Genomic DNA, 19911 nt, shown 5'->3' with positions numbered 1-19911 from the left:
TCAAATGTAAAGCTCGGTATGGAGCGTGGGTGTGTGTGGCACGAGAGTCCGAATGTGGGATTTGATTACGGAACGCTTGGAGTATTGGTAGGTAGCGGTTGCTATAACAAATTGAATGAAGGAATCTACCAAAGGTCATCATAGTAATTGTTTGATTATAGGAGAATAATCGCTTGATCTTCAAGGATTCCTAGCGAGGATATACGCTCTATATACATGAGTGCTCAGACAGTGTATATGCATACGCTCCATAGATGATTGGCCTATTTGCACTGAATAGAATTAAGTGAATCGCAGCAAAATAACAGGATACAGTAAGGCAAGGCCGTCCGCGAAAAACCTCGGATGAATAAGTCTTCTGGAAGGGAGACCGTCAAATCTCCGAATAAGACGGTAATCCTTCCATCCGTTTAAACTCGTCCATCGACAAGTCATATCCTAGATGTCGCTTAAGCAGCTCATGTGTCACGTATCTCTCTGGAATATTGCCCTGCGCATCAATAAATGAGACATGCCGGTTGACATCACTAATTCGTTGAAGCTCATTGGCATGTCGATGATGATGAGGACACCCATCAACGCCAATCAAGAAGATTGTTACATGCGCCCAATTGAGGCTCAACAAATCCAGCTCAAACTCATCCATGTCCACGGCTTCACCATCTAGGAGTAACAATAATCTCAGCATAGGAGTTTCGGGACCAGCTTTCCATCCATAAACCGGGTGATAATAGGCGGATTGAGAATGTTTCTGGAAGTGCAATTCTTTAACCTGCTGCCACCCTGCCATGACACGCGTTCTTCCACCGAAAGTTATGTTGCGCCACACTTCATCAAAGTTTCGCTGGTTGATAGTCCCCATATATTCTGCTTCATTGGCAAACGTGACAAGATCATACCCATCTACATGATGCTGGTCGCCATGTGATATTGCCTCTGTGAAGCGGCGGATAATTGATCTGGCGACATCTGTAGAGTCAGTAGTTAGTCGAATTTTTTTCCATACGCGTCGGAGGCTTTCTCTCACCTTTATTTTTAGGTTGGGAAGCTCTTACGTATCGAGTAATAAGGTATTGCTCGTATATTGGACGAACAGGATCGAAATTCATGGAACCGGAAACATCAAGCAGAATCATCGTGTCATCCGTAGGCAATTCGGGGCGGTCGTATTGTTCAAATGGGGCCTGCATGACTTGTTTGGAGTACCCTCCAGATGTATGCTGAAGGTTGCAAATGTCATCAGCAGAGGAATAAATAGGTGGTGGCTCTACTGCTCGAGCCATTCTCTCATTTGCCATATTCATTGTGGATATGAAATCCGGTTTCATCCTAGTTCCGCTCGATCCCTTACGATGATTCAACACCCAATACAATCGTTCTTCTGCCAAGTCATCAAACCCTCTCCAGGACGGAGTAATGCCTCTCCATCCAGATGCCGCTTCTATTCTGAACTTGAGAGGATTCGATGGGTGGGTTGCCCATTGCACAGGGATGGGCTCAAAGTACCCACCCCTAAGTAGGTGCAAGTACTGAATAGGACAATTGGTTCGGAGATCGGCAACCTTCGTTGAAATACCGATTCGCTCTTGGTATTCAGTCACTAGTTGCCGCCATTGGCTATCTGGCCACCGTCCAAGCTCTTCCTTGAGGATTCCAACACGCAGAACGCTCGATTTCTCATTTTTTCTTTCTTCTGTAGATCTGACGCCGATGGCCTTTCTAAAGTTTGCCAGTCTAGACGTTGCTTTTGGCTTTGTATTAGCCTGTGGGTCACTTCCTATTTCTAAATATTTAGCGTCTTGCTCTTGTATTGATTGTCGGTCACTCTCTGTGGATTTATGGTCACCCAAAGTAAGTCCTGCCATTGAAGATGACAGTTCCGGTTGATCCCATAAGTAGGGTTCAGGCTCCATAGCATCAACCTTGGCTTGGGCTTCTCTATTTAGCCTGTGGTTCAATTCATTTGTTTTACGAATGAATCGAGCATGATACCTTGCCGTAGGCCCTCGTGAGTAGGTTGTTGTTTGACTGCCATACGGAGACCCAACCCCTAACTGATACTGATTTGTGACGAATAGCAAACCGGTTACGCAGTCACTATAGAACCTCTCTCCTAGTGGGCATCAACGGTCAGATAACCCCAGCAACTTCCTAGTGACCGAGAGAGTGTTTACCTGGATACATAACAGCCTTTGCCCATCTTTCCTGTATGCCTAGTCGGACCCATTTCTTCAGTTTATATTGGTGAATAGAGCAGTCACATGGGTAACCCGTGTCATGTTCGGGCTCGATTTCACTATTGTATATGCGATGCTCCTGTTGAACTCGTTGTAGCAACTGAATCATTTCTTGCTTCAAATGTGATTGTTAGCAGGAATACCATAATTTCCTCGATATGTAGTTTAGAAATATTGTCAAACCTCGTCTTGTGCCCTTATCTTGCTCGCTTCAATCAAATCATTCGTGTGGTGAGCAATGGCATACTGGTTTATTCCCCTCACGGTTTGAGACCCCGAAATTGTGGCATATGGTGGCGGATGAGCTTCGGTATCATGTCTCATCTTTTTAGAATCCGGATCACTAGTCGTAGCTTGAATACTTTGAGCACCATCGTCAACTGTTTGTGAATCAAGGAAGGATGAGATGAAATCAATCGATTTTGGGGAATTCCCAAGCAAATTTTCTAAGTGCTGAGCTGCTTCTGCATCATTGAGTCCGCGAGCATATAATATGACTTGTTCCAGCTCATTGTCGCTCAATGGTAGGAGCTCACGGAGGGCAGATACAAAGCGTTGCTGGTTCATGTCATGGAGATGCCGTCTACTTGGAGTTTCGGATATCGCATACGATAAATTTCTCAGGCTTGGTCCTCTTTACGAGATAGAGAAATTGTGGCCAAAGAGTCAAATATCAAGCAGCTAGCCAATCAACACCGAGGAAAGTCTGTATCTTCCAGAATGATCGAGCTGTACAGAAATTGAGAAACGACGTCTTGTTGAAAACGATGTAGTATAATTGTGGCCTCAAATTCAGCGCGTCTGCGGGGCAGAGGCTGCACACATGCTAACGAAGAGCTAAGGCTAAGTACACGGATTATTTTTGCTTTCTTATCGCGAGGAGTAGCATAACACCGCGTTATTGGCCAGTTCTTTAATTTCGAATCAGCCACATTGACAGGGCTCACCCGTCGATGAGACTTGCTTGTTGTATGTAGCACAATGGGTACCTCTTGACGATAAAAACAGGCTCACGGACAATTATTTCTTTGCTTGAATGCATCGGAACAGTGACGATGGTGTGGTAATTTCAAGCTGACGAGTTCAAGAATCATGTTGGGAAAGTAATGGCTATGAGCATGATTCCTGCCAATAGGTGACGACTGTACCGAACCATAGTTGTCCTTAAATGCACGCTTTCGAAGGAGAAGGAACTTCTCCGGTCTCAAGCCCATCACGCTGAGTAAATATAATTTCAAGGAAGATATATCACCAAGATCCAGCTGCTGAGCCTATTTGAATGATCCAATGTATTGAAAAGTGAATCGCTTGTCACTCTATCTTCAAACAGCCTTCTAGAGTCCTGGGGGCACTGCAAGAGAGGGATTAATGCCCGGTAAATTCCCAACCTGCGCTACTTCAAAGATAGATTGTGCATTTCGGGCCCCATAGGGTAGCTCATGTACAATAGTATGTAGCATGTCAATCCGGAAATATACCGGTGGGGGTTGTGGTTGAATGGACCTTCCAAGATAGGCAATAAGTTATTCTACGATAATGCCATCGAAAGTTGTTAAGACATCACGTGACTACTAGTGATTCCGAAGCTAATATAGTTTACCCCTAAGTTACTCTGGTTGACCCCGGTGATTTCCCTAGTACGATTTTTCTTGCAGGGGTTAGGTGCCAATAGATTCTGCCATGTAATTTTTGCTTACTAAGCTAATATTTTGTATGGCCACCTTCGGCCAATATTACAGCTTGACATCTAGCCTGCATAGAATCAATCAAATCCTTGAGAAATTGCTCCGGTAAGGCATCCCAAGAAGCGCGTACAACCTCACGTAATCGATCATAAGAAAGCTGCTCATCATTAGGATATTGTTCCTGGATCCAATCCTTCATCCAATTCCATACCGCTTCAATTGGATTAAGATCAGGGGAGAAAGCCGGCCAGTAAATTGGATAGATATTCCGCTCTTGAAGCTCCTTTTTGGTCTCTTTACTCGCATGCCCCGGAGCTCCATCCTGCATAAGTTGGAGATATATTGATTGTTGTCGATTTAAACGAATATATCCATCAATAATGGGTACGGTCCTTTCGCAATAGCTCTCAGAGCCAATTGAGCCCCATTCCTTTTCCCAAAATAGACATGGGCCCTTGATATCTCCATGAAATGAAGCCCAAAACATCCATCCACGTTTCCGGGCTACGGATGTACGTAAGCACGTATCATCTAGCTCTTCACCAGCTTTTCTAGTGACCCAGATTCTTTTATGGAAGCCTGAGGTAACCCACGTCTCATCAGTCCAAAGGATTCGATTCCATTGCTCAATTGTCCAATTAACATGCTCAAGAGCCCATGCTAAACGTACACGTTTATGCTCATCTGATAGAGGAGGCTTTCGTAGGGCTTTGCAACGCGTGTATCCTCTCTTTTTAAGTGCTCGAGCCAATGCGGTAGCTCCAATAGGAAGATCAAGCTCACGTATTACCTTATAATAAGGCATACGGCGCGTACGTTTTGAAGAGCTTATCCAATCAATAACCCGGTCAACATCTTCTTCCGAGAGCTTTGGAGTCCTGCCTCGAGCCTTTTTAGGTGTAGCTTGTTGGCTTTGACACGTATATTGAACTTGGTCATGAGTAATATGAAGCTGTGAAGCGATTTGTAGATAGGTAAAACCAGCTTCTCGTAGTGTTAATATGCGAATACGGTCATCCCTATTGTTGGTTTAGCTGTATTCCGTATCACAATAGCATAGAATAGGGAGCAAGGGCGGTCCAACTGCCCTACGTGGTGAGCCTGCTTATAAGTACAAATATTCCATTATAAAAGACTGATCCCCAAAACCGTAGGGGCTCGGGGATGGCTAGGTGGCTATATACGAGGTTGTTACGGGGGCGCTAGGGATATAGTAATCCCGCTCCGGTGCGCGATATGTTCACTACGCGTACGGCGCTGTAGGCCCCGGATCGTAGCGTCGATAATCCGACACTGGCAGCTCTCTAAAAGAAAGGAAAAACGCGTAGTGAACGACATACAGTCTGGTGTGGTAAACAGGCATATAAAGAGTGAATAGAAATGTCAAGGAGGCATAGGAAAATAGCAAGAGAATGGTGCGAATTGGGGCATCTAGCCATACGGCTACTGGTCCGGGGACTCCAATGGTGTAGCAAATCTTACAGCCTTAGGTTCAGGGCTGCGTGTCGTAGCTGTCCTTTCCACCCAGCTGTTAACGTTGATACGTAGCTTGTTCGTATCAATAAGCTCTTGCAAAGCGTGGCATGGCTTGCCTTTTGTCATGGCATCAGCTGGGTTGCTGTTGCCGTCAATCCATCTGACCTCTGAGATCTCTTGACGTTCGTATGATTGGCGTAGACACATGAGGTCAATCATGAGGCGTTTTTCCTGTGTCGTCCCAAGCTTGACGAGGCATTCGTACAAGCTCTTTGAATCGGTGCAAACAATGAGAGGTAGTGGTTCGGTAAGGTGGAGTAGCTGCGTGAGAGTTGACTTGATTGCAGCTGCGGCATCAAATCCATTGGCTAGTGCGTACGTTTCGGAGCCGAGTACGCTTCGCGTTATCCTCTTGCACTTCGTAGAGGACCAGTGGAGGATATTCGCGTTGTTTGCTTCGTCTGCTAATACGATAACGTAGCCGAGTTGTGAAGACAAATCCTTGTTGTTGGCGAATGAAGCATCAACGAGGGCGATAAGACGTAGAGTTCGTACGTCTAGTTTGACAAATCGTAGTCCTCGTTCAGGGTTGTCGAGCTGCCATTGTAAACGCTTATTGAGAGCCTTGATATCGTCCCTCTGGGGGTCCGTTGTCTGTGCTGCGAAGGAAAGATCGAAGGAGGCTTCAGGTTGTGACATTGAAGCGATATACGCACCAAGGGCTCGTTGGGCAATGTATTGTTCCTTCGGCGTGGCATCTTTTCGTACCTTGCCACGTGAATTCGTAGTGTCCGCTGGTTGATCTTGTACAAGCCGAATATGACTGCAGGTGCGTTTCTGGGTGAGGGTAATACCCTGGGCAGTCTCTGTAACAACCGCACCATTAAATTTGAGCGGGTTATCAATCGTTAGCTCTTCTCGGGGTTTGCAAAGAATATTAGCACGTTGAATCTCTTCCTCCTCTCGTACTGCGAAGGTGTCGTTAGCGACGATAAGAGTATCGTCAGTTTGCATGCCTACGATACCAAATCCTTGCTTTGAATCGGAGCAGTGAAGAAGGCATGGGTCGTAGGTCGACGTCTCCATATTGAGCTTTTCCGTGTGGTGGTTGTGATACGTACGGAACCAGTGGTTGCCTGCTTCGGGGATTCCATAGAGAGGGCGCACAACTTTGAGAAACGTAGCTCCGGGGAAGTATTCTGCGAGGTCCGGTGTGATTCGTATGTAAAAATCGCGGTTGAGCTTCGTAGTTGACTGGATATAGGCCTGCGTGATATCGCGAATATAATATCGTACGTTTTCCACAATCATGCCAAGGCAGAGAATGATTCGTTGGCTGGCTCGTTGTATTGTCGGTGACTGTGTTAGTACGTATTCCTTGTCTCCGTCGTTGTAGGCTTGTACAACGAGGCGCGATTTCTCAAAGGCTTTGTCGGTGCCGGGGTTCTTTATGTCGTTAATGAACCTTGCTGTGAAGATTCTCGTGCCTGGAGGGATATCCTTTTCTTGAACGTATTCGAATACTCCTCGCTCTAGCAGTCCGTTGACCTCTTTTCGCTGCGAGCCTTCGAATCGGGCTAATACGGCAGCTGCGAATTGGTGGCGTGACTCATCCTCATGCTCTTGTGTGAACTGGCCAAGGAATGTATGCTGCGTGTAATCTTCTCTATACCGTGCGGGTAGGCGACGATCTCGTTGGGGGCGCGGTAGGCTGCTTGCTTTAGGTTCGTATTGTGGGATCACGACTGACGGCAGAGGTGGAATCATAGCCTGTGAGATGGCCTTGGGGGAGGCTTCCGGGGCTTCTTGGATACTTTTCTCAGGGTCGGGCTGGGTAACGTCTTTTTCACTGGGGATAGGACCATTTGGCTGTGCTTCGGGTTCAGCATGATACGGCTTGACGGCGGTTGACCGGAATGAGGTCGGTCCACTTGGAAGTTCGATAATACACGTCTCATTGTTGACTGCTAGTAATTTGTATGATCCGGTCCATTCTCCTGCATATCCGGTGTTTCCTTCTCTCCACACGAGTACGTCTGAATTGAGGGGAAGACGGTGTACGGCAGTTGATGAGGGTCCGTTTCTTGTATTAAGGGCATCACTGATTTGGCGTTGGGCACGTATTTTTCGTATCTCAGTCATGGCCTTCTTGACGGCTGCGGCTCGTTGGGTAGTAGTAGGTGACGGGGGGTCGTATTCAGTCATTCGGGGGTAGGCACCGAATACAAGAAGGGTCGGAACGAGGCCATCTGGGCCTGCAGTATCATTAACGGCCTTGACAGCCATTTGTAGTGCTGCTTCAGCAGATATACCAGGTAGCTCCTTTTTCATGATTTCGTAGGAGCGGCGAAGTACGGCGTGGTAGCGCTCAACAGTGCCAATTGACCAATGTGCTTCGACGGGTACAGTAGTGACGGTAATATTCATTGACAAAGCGTTCTGTGAGAATTCCTTGCTGGTAAAGTTCTTGCCAGCGTCGGTAACAATAAAATCAGGGGGACCAAGATACATGTCAATCCACATGATCCGTAGTGTAGTCCATGTTGCTTTTGCTGAAATATTGTCAAGCCAATGTGCAGCGTTGAAGCGTGTAGCTTCGTCAACAACGTGGAGCACTGGTTTTCCGTTGATATACATAATGTCGACAATAATTGAGTGGTTGAAGCTAACATCGTCCTGTAGTGTAAATCTGAAGCGGCCAGGGGACTGACCATGGATTTGACAGTGGTGGCAGACCTTCCGGATATGCTTTAGCGCTTCAGAATCAACATTATGGCCTGCGCGTTCAAGCATTCTTCGAAGCTTCTCGACTGACGGGTGGCCAAATCGGCGGTGTAGGCGACGTAGTTCAGTCTCAGTCAGGAAGCATGTTTCGGCATCAAAGGATTCGGTCAGGTACGATTGGAGCGCGTGGTCCCATATAAGAAATGGATGACCGAAGCGACGTGAGACTGGGGTTGTCATGCCGGGGCTCGGTCCGACGAGGACGTTCTTTGTATTGTCAAAGAAGATGCCGAGTCGGTCCATATCCTGATCGAGAGTAGAAAAGGTGTCATTACTTCAAGTATATGGAATCGTATCGTACCAATGGGGGTAGGTACGTCAATTGAGCCGATTGATTTAATTGATTCGCCAGGTCCGAATCGTATGCTAGCTTGGCCTGCTGTGGACGTGTCAAGTACGACATTCTTAGCAGTCTTCCGGTAAGCAAGGTATTGTGGGTATCCGGCTGTAGAGTGTTCTGCAGCGCCAGTGTCAATCAATATACCCACAAACGTGTTTGTCGAGTAACGGGGCTCGGTGAGGAAAGAATATTGAGGTAGTACTGGGAGAGCATCGTATAGTGCGTCAGTTGTTGTAGCAATATCTTCAAATAGCTTCGAGTGAGGTTCGGTTCGAAGCATTGACTCAAGAAAATGGGCTGTAGAGCGGTTGGCAAGGTCTTGAGCAAGTGAGTGAGAGAACTTTTCATGCTCTGGGCTAGCTGTAGTAAACCAGCCAGCAGCCTCTAGCGGTCCTTGATCCTCACGATCCTCCGTTTCGTAGCTGCTGGGCGCGTCTACTCCTGCGAGAAATGCTTTGAATTCTTTGTCATCAGCTCTGTCATCTTGATTCGTAGCTATAGGTGGCTGCTCTTCACCGGCAGCGAAGTAGGCTTTGCACGGTCAAGGAATGGCTGAATAGCTGCCTGTTGCTCTTCCTTGGTATGGTTAGTTGACCAACATCCGGCCCTCTTGCAAACTCTACATATCTTGGCTGCGGGATTCCATGAGGAGCTACGGCGACTGCGGTCGTCGTATTGTTGTCGGTTACGGTGTGGTGAGCGGCCGCGGTGCGGTGAACTCGACTGCTTATGGTGGTAGCGACGGTTCGTGTAGTAGGCGTCAACAACGTGTGAGCCTTGAGAAACAGCTTCCTTTTTCGTATCTTCCCACTGCGTGACTGTTCTTCGTAGGGACTCCATAAGGGCGTAGACCGTGGTCGTTGACGTTATTGAAACTCCGTGGCATGCTGGTACGAGTCGTGTGGCTGCGAATAGCTTTGCAATATATAGCGCTTCGGTTCGAAGCTCTGGGCGAAGTTTATGATACATCTTTTCCATATCTGCGAACATGATTTCGAGGCATTCAAGAACTGGCTTTTCAGGGTGGTTGTTCATTGTTCTTGGCAGATTCGTAGCGTCCCATGTTTCTTGTATTCGGCGAAGGTGCTCCTCCGTTTCAAAGCGTGCCTTTATCGCTGCTGCTGGGTCGATTCCTTGTTGTAGCCAAGTCGGGTTATTAGTCCAGTAATAGCTTGATGCCGCACCCTTAAGCATGACATGGAACACATCTCTTACAGCTTCCGGGGTACGGTATCCGTAGTGAGCACATATATGTGTGAACGTCTGGTATACAAGATCGAACGATTCCTCGGGGCCTCCATACTTCATATGGTCAAGAAAAGCCTTCTGCAGGTTCGGAAGGTTCGGTGCAACGTAGGTAGCGTGCTGCGGTTCGTGGTGCGCTTTAAATCTCTGGGAAGCCGATGTATTTGACATCTGTGTTGCTTCATATATCGTTCTTGCGCCGGGAGTTATTTGGCCGTAACCATGGCTAGGCGCAACCGGGGTAGGTGTTATTTCTCGGGCTTGATCGTACCGGGCCTGTGGTCTTGTCGTTATGCTAGGTGGTATGGCTGAAGCTGGTGGTGCTGGGGGTGGTGTTGATATGGGTTGTTCGGCGTGCGTGACGTGCTGGGCTGGTACGGCATTCTCGTTTTGAATCGTACGAATCAGGGAGCCGTATGTGAGTTGGATATTCGGCGAATTGAACGTTCCTCGCCGTAGTACGTGATATCTGATATCCTCCTCCGTCCAGATGTGTTGCTCGGGTTCGGTAATGACTGCAAAGAGGGCGGATGCCGGGTGCGGGCTTCCTTTTGCCGCGTATACACCATTCGTTCGAAGGGCGTCACGTAGCTCAGTTAGAGTCTTGAAGGGTGCGATTCGTAGGGTCTCCTCGTTCCACGCTGCGAATTCTTCATGGAAATTGTTCCATAAATCCTCGTCGTACATGTCGGCGTACTCCTCAGTACGGGCCAATATGCATTTTTTGATTGTTTCCTCATCTTTGCCTGTCGGATCGAAGGTTTTTGAATAATTCTCGGATGAGGATGAGCTCCGGGTTGTGGGGGCCATATTGTCGGGGATTCCAGTGCTTGGTTCGGGGCTCTGGGGATAGGTGTGAATCGATATCGAGTGAACGAGTCAATCCGTCGGGTTGGGTGCGAATAGTAGTAGTAAGGGGACCTCTGATCTGTGGGCCTCACTGATCAGTGTTGGTTTAGCTGTATTCCGTATCACAATAGCATAGAATAGGGAGCAAGGGCGGTCCAACTGCCCTACGTGGTGAGCCTGCTTATAAGTACAAATATTCCATTATAAAAGACTGATCCCCAAAACCGTAGGGGCTCGGGGATGGCTAGGTGGCTATATACGAGGTTGTTACGGGGGCGCTAGGGATATAGTAATCCCGCTCCGGTGCGCGATATGTTCACTACGCGTACGGCGCTGTAGGCCCCGGATCGTAGCGTCGATAATCCGACACCTATTAAGACGTGTAGAATAGGGCTTCGATTCTCCTCCAGAAGCAGCTTCTCGGGCACCTTCTGGGGCAGCTTCTGGGGCTGTAGTAGGCTCTGGGGTGGTAGGCATATTATTGATTGATTATTTACTCTGTAAATCGCGTCCCGGAGCGCGTACGGATAGGATACTAAAGGTTTAGTAATAAATAAATTAGGCAGGCGGTAAGCCATATTATCCTGACCGCCTAAAGGATCCCAACCCTTGTAAGGCCCACCGTACTAGGGAAATCACCGGGGTCAACCGTAGTAGATAGACTCTAGTTAATAACAGAAAGAAGAACGTGGAGAACGCTCCATTAAGAATCATCATCCCCCGAAGGGAAGCGTACAACTGATATATCTACTACTGCTCACGATCCTTGGCACCCGGCTCTTCACCAAGAGTTCCATTACAAAAGTCAACGGGGGGATAATTGAAACGGCTTAATTTGATTTATGTTCTTCAGGCAATGCGGCATGGCTTGTGGTGTGCTCTATGGTCCTGGCGCTGCTGCTCCAGAATGATCTTCAGGGAATTCAACCCGAAAAAGAATCTCCGCCAGGTACCTGAGATACTGACCATTCCCCCGCAATGACCCGCAGTAAAATTTCGGATATCATAAGCGATAGTTCACTGAAAGTAATAAGAACAGGAGCAAAAATACACAGGCCCCACCGGGATATGACCTTGAGTGTTTATCAGCGAGAAACGATTACATCCATCCTTGCGAGTATAAAAGGAGACCAAGGGCATAGACTTGAGGCCTCTGCAGGAACTTGTAACAGGACGAATCTTCCTCTACAAGTTCTTCATACAACGAAATTCAAAGTTCAAACTTTATGAGGTCGTCTCTGCTGGCTCAATGCTTGATGATCACCGCTAGTTTGGTAGGTCGGGTGCTGAAGAGAGATTCGATGACGGCCGTGGTCAATTTCTTCAACAACACAGGTACGTACGCTTCGGGTCTGTTGTATGGAGTGCCCGATACTCTAGTCTCCGCAGGAATTGGCTTAATAGCTACGCGCTCCACGATTTCATGGCATCCTTGCTATCCAAGCCAGATGCGACAAGCGATTACTCGGCTACCGCCGCTGGTTATTTCACAAACGGTGTTTATCAGGTGTACAAGTACTATTATCAAAATATGACGGGTTACCGAGTCGGGACGGCTCCGTCGACAGACCTAAAGTTGGAGGCATACGCCACGGTCGGGAACGATGGATACGCGCGTGTTCTCGTTGGAGTACGGATCGAGGAAGGAACGTGGCAGTTGCAGTTGAACGATCTGTCTGCTCTAGGTCTGCGCACCAGTGGTGCACTTAATTTGCATACCTGGGGGTTTCCTGTGAAGAATGCCGACGTGCATTATGGCGAGGTGGATGCACCCACTGATCTCGGGTGACACTGTCACCTTTCCCGTTTATCAGGTAGACAGGACAACTGCGTATGCATTCGAGTTTGCCATTTGAATGGATTGTTTGTTTGTCGACCGCACAGTTGTGCACAAGTCGTGAAAATATAAGCAATCTCTGAGCAATCAAAGTGGCCGATGTCGATTTGGTGTCCTCAGATGTTCTGAGGTCGAAGTGCACAGGGAAACAAGACAACAAAACAAACTGTGCAACAGATGCAAACAGAGCGAACGGTCAGGCCGTCTCAGCCAATCACCAGTTAGATGTGGGCACATGCAGCGTCGACTACCAAATTTGGCTTGGTGTTATTTTCCTTGTCTGCTCCTGCGCCTTCCCCTCTTCGTAGATCCTCCCCTTCTTCCTCGTCTCCTCCGCTGCTGGGGAGAAGCAGATTGTACCTCAATGGGGCCATCAGTACTCAGCTGTCAAACTATGCCACAACGTTAGAACATGTACATCATCCCTGACACAATAACTAGCTCCGAAGGGCACCAAAGGTAAATAGCAAGATCAAGTACATATCGAACAGCTGACTGTTGCTCGGCCGGGAAGGTTGCTAGGGTATTTTATTCGCGAGATACTATCACGGTTGCTGTAAAAAGTTCACCGTTCTCCAAACCAAGCCATCACGGTGAAGGGAGAAGCCATTCTTCGCCATGACAGGAGAAAGCGACCAGCGGTCGGAGACTGAGGAGCAGCGCCAGTACGAACAAGAGATTCTTGCTCGCCAGCACTACCTGCCGCAGTCGGATGACTCAGAAGCAGAAGATGAAAAACAATCGCAACAGCATCGCTTCACGGGTAAAATTCGGAAATTCTGGGATAAGAAAGTCAAACCAGCGTTCCCCGAGGCCATCGCGGATATCAGTCTTGTTAAAGACGTCTTTACCACAGAATCGCTTATACATAAAGATATCCACGATGCGGTCCGCTACCCAGAGATCAAGGAAGTTGCACATGTAAGACAAAGCTTGGATATTGGACCTGAAGAGAAGGCATTTCTTATTAAGAGGAAGATTCATGTCCGTGACCATTTCGCAAAGTACTTGGGTCTAGATCCGGCGCAAGTACATCCAGATGACATTCCGATCATTGGTTTTGGTGGGAGCGGCGGTGGCTATCGCGCCATGATCGGATACATTGGCTATATGACAGAAATGAAAAACGCTGGACTTTGGGATTTGATAACATACGTTGCTGGTGTCAGCGGCACGTGTTGGTCCATCGCCGCCTATTACACCTTCGCCGATGCCACTATTGAGCACATTGTCGACCACTTCAAAAGCCGCCTATCCCCATATCACCCCCTGTCCGATCCGGCTATCCGCACTACTCTCACTTCTATCAATGGACCTTACAACACGTTGGGGCCTTTAATACTGAAGCAGATCAGTAATCTACATGTCGTCTTGATGGATCTATATTCAGTGTTTACCACAGGTTATTTGTTCCTTCACCATAGCCAGGAATCCGGATCTGTTCGCCACAAGCCAAATGCAGACCGAGGTTGGTGGAAGTGGTCCAACGCTCAAAAATGGTTGACAGAAGGTCAGGAACCATTTCCCATTATGACCGCTATCCGTCATGAAAGGCCGTGGAAAGATTGGGTAGACAAGGAACACCCTTTCAAGGATGAGAATCCGTTGTCAAAAGAGCACGCGGAGACCGTGGATGCTTGGTATCAGTGGTTCGAAATGACTCCCTACGAAATAGGCTGTGATGAACTCGAATCCTGGGTACCGACATGGGGTTTCGGCCGCCCATTTGACGAAGGTAAATCTACAATGCAACTGCCTGAGCAGTCGTTAGCGCTGTTACTGGGACTTTGCACAAGTGCACCGGCCGGTCCGCTGGATGCATATCTTGCCACCATCAAGAGAAATCTTCCTTCAGGCTCACTTGGAAATGCTGTCCACGATCTCGCCTTGAAGATAACTCATATGTGGGGTAAACAGAAGACCAAGGTCTTCCAACAGCATCATCCCTTGCATGCATGCAATGAACATAATTTCATGTTCCATATGACCTCCGTACCTAAAGGAGAAGCTCGCCCTCCTGGTATCGAGAATTCACCCAGGATTCACCTGCTTGATTCTGGGTTGGATAATAATTGCCCGACCTATGTACTACTTCGTCCGGAACGTGAAGTGGATGTAATCATTCATATGGACGCATCTAGTGACGTCCATAAAGATGTATTCCAAGAGCGAGTGGATCAAATCGGTAGTCGACGGGGTATGCGGTATACGAAGCGAACTTCAAATGTGATGTCAGGTACACTAATAACATCACCGTCCCCTGATACCGCGCGCGAGGGCTCAGATAATGAGTATGGACAGATATATGACGGCACTCTCTGCGAACGGCCGGCTCATGTTGTTGATTCTTATGGTCATACCGTCACAAACCCGCCTGCTCAAGTTTGCCACAAAGATAACACTATCGTCTACATGCCTCTACTCGAAAATGAAGATGCGGTTCCTGGCTTTAATCCATCGACAGCGAAGTGGTCTGGAAGCTATAACCTTGTTTGGACTTCCGAACAAGTGGAAACTTTAGCAACCGTGGCGGCAGCGAACTTTGTCAAGGCCCAGTCTAATGTAAAACGAGTCTTGCTCGAGGCATACGAAAGAAAAAAAGCTTCACGAGAAGCTCCTAGCCCATAATTTTGTATATAGGAACAATTGTCGTGTGATGATATGTCTCGTATTTGATACCTAGGTAGCCTTCCTTATTCTAGTTTGAAGCAAACCGGTCCTTATATCCACGGAGAAGCAGACCTGCAAAATACCACATCTGGAGGACGCCACCTGTACATCCCTCTTCCAAGCAATGAGTTCAGTTCCACATGCTATCCATGAATCTATCTACAAGTGGTGTCGATGATTCACTGTCCAATGGTCAAACTGGTGAGATATCACATCAAGATGTATCAGCTAGGTAACCGTTGCAGAATTATGTTCTAGTGAATATATATCGTAGAAACCTTCAAATACCTAGGGGTATACACCCATAACTGATCCACACAATCTCCAAGAAACATTTTCCACGGCTATTTGACGGTCAACATGGGAAGAAGAAAAGAGAAATCCAAAAAATAAAGGAAATTGGACGTTGCGCGAATCGAACACGCGATCTCCTCAATGCAAATGAGGCGCAATACCACTATGCCAAACGCCCTCCGAGAGAACGCCGAAAAGATTGCTTTGTCAGACTTACGTAATAGTTACTGGCCACTATGTACCATCCAATATTCATCCTGATGTCTAGGCGAGGCGTATGGGTTTAGTGAGAAATATGAGCACCTGTAACTTGCACTCTAGCTTATAGAACACTTCTATTAATATTTGCTCAATTTTTCATGATGTAATAATTCCTAAAACCAAGGTAGTATAGGTGTGTGAGACGGCAGCTAACATGGCCTACCAAACTCTTTACCGGTACCGGTAGATGATTGGCTGGCGACACTCACTTACAATACACACTCACTTTGACTCATCCTGACTGTCACAAGACTCACAGCTAATACTTCTATTGCCTGGACTAAGAACAATTGTGGCTTTGTGATGAAAGTCATATGCATATACTGCTTTAGGGAGCTATAGACGGCGAATACGGGATATATATTGTCAAAGGATGAATATACTGGTAGGTATTTGATTGAACTTTTCTTAGAACAGACTTTCTCTTGTCATTTCTTAGCGTATCAATCTACATCCAATTTGTTCCCCGTGTTCCTCTATTATCCAAAGTATTTCCATCATATTCTGCTTGTCATGGCGTCAACCTTGGAAGAACTTCAAGATTTATCATTGAATTCATACGATACGGCATTATGTATTATTCCTCCTGCCCATTTTTCTCAAGAAATCAATCGACTACGAGCCCTATATGACAAGGCCTATGAGAAATGGCCACCGCATATTAATCTTATCTACCCGTTTGTGAATCCCGAAACATGGCCTCATGTTGCTGAGCTGGTACGCTCGGTACTGGTCAAACATAAGACGGGGCCGTTTCTGTTCGAATTGGACAAGGCGGGTTTCTTTACACACAAACGTCACCGCACAGTTTACTCAACCAGTAGTGGGAAATGCTGTGAAGAAGTCAAACTCATTCGCAGACATGTTCTGTCTGCTCTTGGTCAAGTGGACACTCATTTCCAGCCACACTTGACAATCGGGCAGAGCGATGCGCATGATGAATCGGGCCTAGAATTTCTCATCTCCAAGGTCAACCTAATCCCCCGAGTGGAATGGCAAGTGTCTGAGATCGTTATTTTGAAACGCGAAAGGACAACCGCATTTAGCTCTACAGTCAATCACATGAGGGTTTGGGGAAACCTCAACCTCTCTGATGAATATCTACTAACCTTCCCGGACGAGCCGCATTTTCCAAACAACATTGTAATCACGTCAGATACTACTCGGTCGGAGAGTACATACCAATTTGTTTCAACGAGCTCGGATCAAACAGATGCACGTTGGGAGCGTATCGAGTCAAATAGTTACTCCGGTGAAACAAGACAGACTCGACAGTCGTTTAGTCTATCGTCCTATAACGTTCTTGCTTATACGGATCAACATTCATCAATCGAGCGCTATTCCGTCATACTAAGTAACCTACTGGATGGATCTAGTACCGCTGATATCTTAGTGTTACAAGAAGTCTCCGATAGCTTCCTAAGTTTCTTGTTACAAAGTGATAAGATACGAGTCCGATATACCTTCAGTAGTCACGGCCCACCTGAGCAACGTGACATTGGGCCTCTACCAAGCCTCCGCAATATCGTCGTTTTGAGTCGTTGGAGGTTTCGATGGGAATGGCTAAAGTTCGAGAAGCCGCATAAGGGGAGTATAATCCTTCAATTAGAAGACATAGGAACTCTCCGTGGCACCAGATTTCTACCTCTAATTGTGGCCGGAGTGCATCTGACATGTGGACTCACCGATGCATCTATCTCTGCAAAGCACGCTCAAGTCCGGACTGTCATTGAACATTTACAGACTCAGTACCGGGATCACAACTGGATCATTGCAGGAGATTTCAATATACCCTCTTCATCTCGCACAATCGATGTTGCTCTGAAAAGGAACTCAATCACAGCAAGAAGTGCGGCAACACTACTAGGCTTGGATAGGCTCTTTGCAGAGTCGAAACTTACGGATTGTTATTTCGAAAGCCGGATCACTGGAACGTATTCGGCGGAAGAAACTATGCTTCTCGCGGAAGATTTGCGGACTATATATGAAGGAGAAGAAGGCGCTACATACGATCCTGTCAAAAACGGTCTTGCTGCAAACATTTCCAAGAAAAGCTTCCACTCTCGACCACAAAGGTATGATCGTATTTATACCAAAGGTGAAGGATTTCGAGTGACTGGTTTCAATCTGTTTGGTTTTCCAAACGAAAAGAGAGAAGGACAGCTAGGGAGCGATCACTGGGGAATTCGAGCCACATTGGTCTTAGATTCTCCTACTCTAAGCGACATGTCTGGAGAGCCCGATGTTGCTATACCATTCAAGACAGGGCCACGAACCCTTGCTAGTGACATCCATTTCAACACTATACTTCACGACTTCGATATGTTGCCTTCAGAGGTAGAAATTGCTCATCGTCAGCAGATGTTTGAACTGATAAGAAGTGCGGTTAAACAGCAGGCTATCGGCACCTCTGTTGAAACCAGATTGAACATTTCTTTCGTTGTGGTGCCTGTTGGTTCCTACGCATCGGGCGTATGGGATCCTTCGTCGGATATCGATTGTCTTGTTATTGGGTCTATAAGCCCGAAGACATTTATGGCTTTGATGGTTCAGAAGTTGCGCCGTCCTGAATGGCAGGAGATCCACATCCTCAGAAAAGTCAAAGCAACATCTGGAACAATGCTGGAAATACAAGCTGGGGGGGTTCGATTTGATCTACAATATTGTGCGGCAACTAGCGTGACAGAGAGGTACGTTATGCACATGGTTCCTTGTGAGAAGATTGAACACTAATCTCATTTCGTAGCTGGCCGAAAGCCCTGACTTTACCTTCGTCTGATCCAACATTCGACTTACCCATGCAGTCTCTTCTAAAACTGAATTCCCATCGAGATCTTGAGTATCTTCAACGTACTATTCCTGATCTTGCAACCTTCCGCAAGGCTTATCGGTTTATAAAAGCTTGGGCAAAATTTCGTGGAATCTATTCATCGAAACTTGGTTATTTGGGGGGTATTCATATTACTCTTCTTCTTGCTCGAGTTTGCAAGCTCTCGTTTCGTGAAGCTGGTGCGACTTCCGTTTCAGATATAATCAGTGACTTTTTCTTTTATTATGAGAACTTTGATTGGAAGAACGACATGGTATACGAGACAACATTTTACACTGGCACGCCCAAATACCATCGATTATCTAGAGAACCCATGGTGATTCTCAGCATTCATCCGCCCAAAGTCAATGTTGCTCATGCGTCGACTGTGTCCTCGGTTCATACGCTTGAACAGGAATTCAAAAGAGCGGCTCAGTTGATTTCCGAAGTAGGTGCCACTTGGAAAAATATTGCAGATCCCTCCGGCGTTGTCCAGTTTTTGGAGGCCTATTCTAGCTATATCAAGGTAGATGTTCATTACTGGGCAAAAGCTGCGGCAAAAGGACGGGCTCTCTTTGGTTGGTTGGAGTTTCGTTGTGTTTCCCTTCTTGTCAACATAAATCGAGGGTTCCCTGACATTCACGCTCGGATTTGGCCTGCTCGTTTCACCGATATGGAGGAGGAGGTAATTGAAAGCATGGAGGAATACCAAGGTTGTTTGCTCATTGGCCTGTCAAAGAGCGAGCAAACCTCAACAAGATCCCCGAATGAGCCAGATCGTCGATCCGCACATATTTTGCTTCTTTCCCTCCTCGAGAAATTTGCTGAACAGATTCGAGGCAATGAAACATATTTCGATAAATCTTGTTCGTGGGTGGATGTGTCACTCGCTAAAAGAAACGACCTTCAGAATCTGCACCTCGACAAATCAGACTGGTCACATAACGCTGCAAACCAAGCTGAGGATATGGATTCGGATGACGATTTCGAGCAAGATTATGGTGATCTTTCGACCGTTCAGACTGCCGGAGATATTGAATCATCAGAACAATGGTATTCACCAGAAAGACCTTCACGACCTGCCCCAGCGGTACAAGTGGTCGCAGGGCCTAGACTCCGTCCAGCGGGTGATATACTTAACCGACTCCGATGGGACGCATCATTCGATTCGTCTGAGTATGTGGTCGGATACATTGACCGCTTTGTTGGCGAAAAGGAGATGCCTATTGATCGCTGGAAGTCTGAGCAAACCCACGAAGAGTTCATTCCGATGCACCGAGTCTCATATTTCAAGCGGAAAAGTGATGGGGTGCGTGTCTGGGACCGGGAGAAGAGGATTGATCTTATATTCAATACTGGTGTAATAAACAGCAATGTATAGTGTCAGTTCTGGTATAGTTTCCCCAAGCACGCAATAAAACTCA

The 19911-nt window shown here is 47.0% G+C and overlaps 5 protein-coding genes and 1 non-coding gene across 6 annotated transcripts; 3 read left to right on the top strand and 3 right to left on the bottom strand.

Annotated features, from left to right (window-relative positions):
• Positions 1–373: 373 nt before the first annotated feature.
• Positions 374–2804, bottom strand: EYB26_007505 (uncharacterized protein; the record flags this gene model as incomplete). The annotated part of the gene is made up of 4 exons (XM_054266771.1): positions 374–969; positions 1028–2113; positions 2175–2352; positions 2421–2804. The coding sequence occupies 4 exons, from the start codon at positions 2802–2804 to the stop codon at positions 374–376; spliced, it is 2244 nt and encodes a 747-aa protein (XP_054122746.1).
• A 2561-nt stretch (positions 2805–5365) lies between these two features.
• EYB26_007504 (uncharacterized protein) lies at positions 5366–10577 on the bottom strand (the record flags this gene model as incomplete). The annotated part of the gene is made up of 3 exons (XM_054266770.1): positions 5366–8428; positions 8500–9053; positions 9122–10577. 3 exons carry the CDS (start codon positions 10575–10577, stop codon positions 5366–5368), a joined length of 5073 nt encoding a protein of 1690 aa, XP_054122745.1.
• Positions 10578–12039: 1462 nt separating this feature from the next.
• Positions 12040–12405, top strand: EYB26_007503 (uncharacterized protein; the record flags this gene model as incomplete). The annotated part of the gene is made up of 1 exon (XM_054266769.1): positions 12040–12405. One exon carries the CDS (start codon positions 12040–12042, stop codon positions 12403–12405), a length of 366 nt encoding a protein of 121 aa, XP_054122744.1.
• Positions 12406–13071: 666 nt separating this feature from the next.
• Positions 13072–15081, top strand: EYB26_007502 (uncharacterized protein; the record flags this gene model as incomplete). Its single annotated transcript, XM_054266768.1, has 1 exon — positions 13072–15081. One exon carries the CDS (start codon positions 13072–13074, stop codon positions 15079–15081), a length of 2010 nt encoding a protein of 669 aa, XP_054122743.1.
• Positions 15082–15523: 442 nt separating this feature from the next.
• Positions 15524–15595, bottom strand: EYB26_007501. Its single transcript has one exon. It is a non-coding gene; the product is annotated as a tRNA-Ala (tRNA).
• Positions 15596–16191: 596 nt separating this feature from the next.
• On the top strand, positions 16192–19868 carry EYB26_007500 (uncharacterized protein; the record flags this gene model as incomplete). The annotated part of the gene is made up of 2 exons (XM_054266767.1): positions 16192–18368; positions 18425–19868. The coding sequence occupies 2 exons, from the start codon at positions 16192–16194 to the stop codon at positions 19866–19868; spliced, it is 3621 nt and encodes a 1206-aa protein (XP_054122742.1).
• Between the last annotated feature and the right edge of the window lie 43 nt (positions 19869–19911).

Source organism: Talaromyces marneffei, chromosome 5 (assembly GCF_009556855.1).
Source record: "Talaromyces marneffei chromosome 5, complete sequence".
In the NCBI taxonomy this organism is placed as follows: domain Eukaryota; kingdom Fungi; phylum Ascomycota; class Eurotiomycetes; order Eurotiales; family Trichocomaceae; genus Talaromyces; species Talaromyces marneffei.
The sequence above is the reverse complement of the archived record's forward strand: the minus strand, read 5'-3'. Positions and strand labels throughout refer to the sequence as shown.